The sequence below is a fragment of the Pteropus alecto genome, unplaced genomic scaffold (genome assembly GCF_000325575.1).
Source record: "Pteropus alecto unplaced genomic scaffold, ASM32557v1 scaffold75, whole genome shotgun sequence".
Lineage (NCBI taxonomy): Eukaryota > Metazoa > Chordata > Mammalia > Chiroptera > Pteropodidae > Pteropus > Pteropus alecto.
Genome location: NW_006440638.1, coordinates 7,442,063 through 7,445,255, shown reverse-complemented (window position 1 = coordinate 7,445,255; position 3,193 = coordinate 7,442,063). Strand labels below are relative to the sequence as shown.

The 3,193-nt window shown below is 33.6% G+C and overlaps 1 protein-coding gene across 1 annotated transcript in view; it reads right to left on the bottom strand.

Annotated features, from left to right (window-relative positions):
- Window positions 1-1,750: 1,750 nt before the first annotated feature.
- CPA3 (carboxypeptidase A3) overlaps window positions 1,751-3,193 on the bottom strand; it is a 25,421-nt gene continuing 23,978 nt past the window's right edge. The window contains 2 exon segments of the mRNA XM_006917466.1: window positions 1,751-1,915; window positions 1,917-1,951. Of these exon segments, the coding sequence (XP_006917528.1) occupies window positions 1,751-1,915; window positions 1,917-1,951 (200 nt within the window).

Genomic DNA, 3,193 nt, shown 5'->3' with positions numbered 1-3,193 from the left:
TCTATCTATAAACCCAATGGAATTAGAAATATTAACGTAAATTTTAAGGATAGAATTTCTTTCAGTTCTTTCTCAGTTGAGTAAGTGAGTATGAATGAGTATATAATTCCCATGTGGCATATTTAATGGAACAAATTTACATTCTCATGTTCTGAGCCAGTTTTGAATGCTAAATATTTAAGTATAGATATATTTTTTATAAGGGACAACTTAATCTCATAACCACAGTTTTGCCTTTTACTTTCTTGACTGTCATTTTCCCCTCTTCCACTTATAAAGCAATTTTTTTAGTTCGTATTGGTTTTTCCCATACAATTTTGCATGTGAAACTTTCACCTACCTCATAACTATCAGAAACACTATCACCTTGTAGATTTGATAGCACTCTTTCTTTTACGGGCCCCTAAAGGATTCAAGAGGACTGTCCCAGATTATTTGTTGACCTGCTTTCTCTGGATCTTTCAGGATCCTCAAAAATTTTATCCAGAGTGTTCTGAAAAGGAAGTTTATAGGAAGTCAAGAAACTTTCTACTTGTCCTTCGAATTCTGGTGAGGCATCTGTGTTCTGGATTTCTAGAATTTTGACACCACTGTCACATAATGAGGTATTGAAGAATTAAGGTTGGGAAAAGGTATTTTATAACACTCTTCTTAAATAATAGGATTATAGATGACATAAAGGTATTAAGATACTCTGATTGCCCTTGGTCAACATGAGTTTTTCTTTTCTACTTGTACTAGATTTTCAGGCTTCCTTTATTTTCTTTTTTTCTTTCTTTCTTTTTTAAATTAAATTTATTGGGGTAACATTGGTTAATAAAATTATATAGGTTTCAAGTGTACAATTCAATAATACGTCATATGTATATTGCTTTGTATGTTCTCCACCCAAAGTTAAATTTCTTTCTGTCACCATATATTTGACCCCCTTTACACTTATCTACCTCTCTGCCTCTCTCCTTTTCTCTGGTAACTACTAAACTCGTAGACAACAGGCTTCTTTTCTATTTATTGTGAGGGCACAGCTCGCAGCTGACCAAATTGTCTTGGCTGTGTCTGTAACTGCCAAGAGATGTTTTGGCAGGTAGTTTCCTCTGATTATGGCAGGTGAAATTAAACTCTTTTGAATTTAATGTACATTATGTTGATGGGAACTAGTTATTTAAAGCACTATGACTCACTCCTGTAGGAACCACTTTATTTCCTGCTAGCACATCTTTTTGCTATTGTGCAGATGTAAACAATGCCTACTCATATTTAAAGATACACATGTGTAGGCAAAATATGTTTTCGAAAGTTAAAGATATTCTTGCTTATTATTAATGCTAATAGAGGACTGTAGAGAATATAGTTTATAAAAAACAGAAGATGAATTTTGGAATGCATTTTATTTTTATTATATTAGTACATTAAATGATGAAGCCACATGGTGAAAATCTGGTTCTGGAGAAACTGAGGGTTCTCATATTTTTCCTGTGACCCACTGAATATCACCTTGCAAAATATCCAAAATAATACTTTGTGCTGGGTTGAACTTTACTTGGAGCAAAGAAAGGTAGTAAAAGCTTTCATTTAAAGCTATTTGATAAGGTGCCACTGAGAGTAAATAAAAACCAAAAGAAATAAAAGGACTTAAATGAGCAAGAGTCAGGTGAAGTGGAAGCTTTATCTGGGGATAATTGAAGATGGACTTTCTGGAAATAGGCACAAAGAAGGATTACTTGGCTTATTCCAAACAGAGGACAGTTGTTTAGGAAGTATGCTTGAGGATATACTTGGCAATAAATTTGACAGCTAGCATGGTCTCTTTACAGGTTGGTTTTATCTGTGATTCTGGAAGAAGAAAGCCAAATTCGCCTTTATCTCGGAGCTCAAAGGCAAATGTATGTTTGATGCCCAGGTTGGATGCCCAGTTTGTAAGCCCAGTTTAAAGAAGAACCTGATATTGGGTCTGTAAAACATAAGCAATAAATATTTAATTAGAAACAATGCTAATGTTTTCCTCAAAATGGAAATTCACTGGAGTTAAATTAGCTATAAAAATAATTATATGTATAGTTAATTACAGTAATGAATGGAGGAGTGGTCTGCATACTATAGAGGGTAGAGTAAAATATAATCATGGCATTGGAACACTCTACGCATTTTAAATATATGCTGCATTTTCATACTTACATTTTCCTTAGGTCAATACTCTAAATTGAGTTTGTTTCCTGGGAACACACTGTCACAGATGGAGGTGATCTGAGCAAGTGCAAGCAGCTAAGAAAATCAAATGAAGAGGGGTCACTGGTCATCGAAAACCCACCAAGGAAAACTATGTTTACAAACTATGCAAAGTTCTATTCTTTCTATTTCTATTCAGGTCTATTTCTATTCATATTGCTTGGATAAACTCTTATAGTTAAAAGACCAAGAAAGCATAAATCAGATATATCAAGGAGGTATTTAATCCCCTAATTCAACTTTTCCATGTCAATTTTTATGAAATTTTATGAAGAATGTCATTATTTGATAAAAGATTGAAATTATAAACACGTGAAGAGTTTATATATATAAGATTTATATAAATGCATATAAATACATAAATCTGAATTTATGTATATTTTGCTTTACATAACAGAAAAACTTTTTTGTGTGTACCTAAAATTATTTATGTTCCAGGACAAGTATTGAGTTTAATTGACATTAATATTTTAGGTTTGAAAGATGAGAATTCAAAGCTGTGATGAAGAAAGAGAAAAGGAATATTTTGGTAGAAAGAGATAAGGTTGGCTCTTAAGTTAACCAACAAATATTTCTTAAATCTTTAATATGTACAATGCACTTGGGTGGTTTAGGGTGCAAATGTGAAGAAGATGCTATTGGTGTATTTGGTAACTTACAAATTAGAGGAGAGAAGTCAAAGATGCAAACCAATAGAGACGGGGCAGAAGTGGAAGCACCAGAAGTGAGGTACGATACCTTAAAAGATTTTAAAGAAAAAAGAGATTATGCTCAAATACCACTTTCATGATGGAGGTGGTATTTGCGGAGAACCTTGAAGAAAGGCTAGTACTTTTTTCCAGATGGAGATGGAAGAAAGGCCATCTGGACAGTGAACTACAAGGATGGGAAATCATGGAGGTGTTTTCAGGGACCCATGAGATCCAGATAGACTGGAGCAAACAGAGCAGCGACAGTTTGTAGGCAA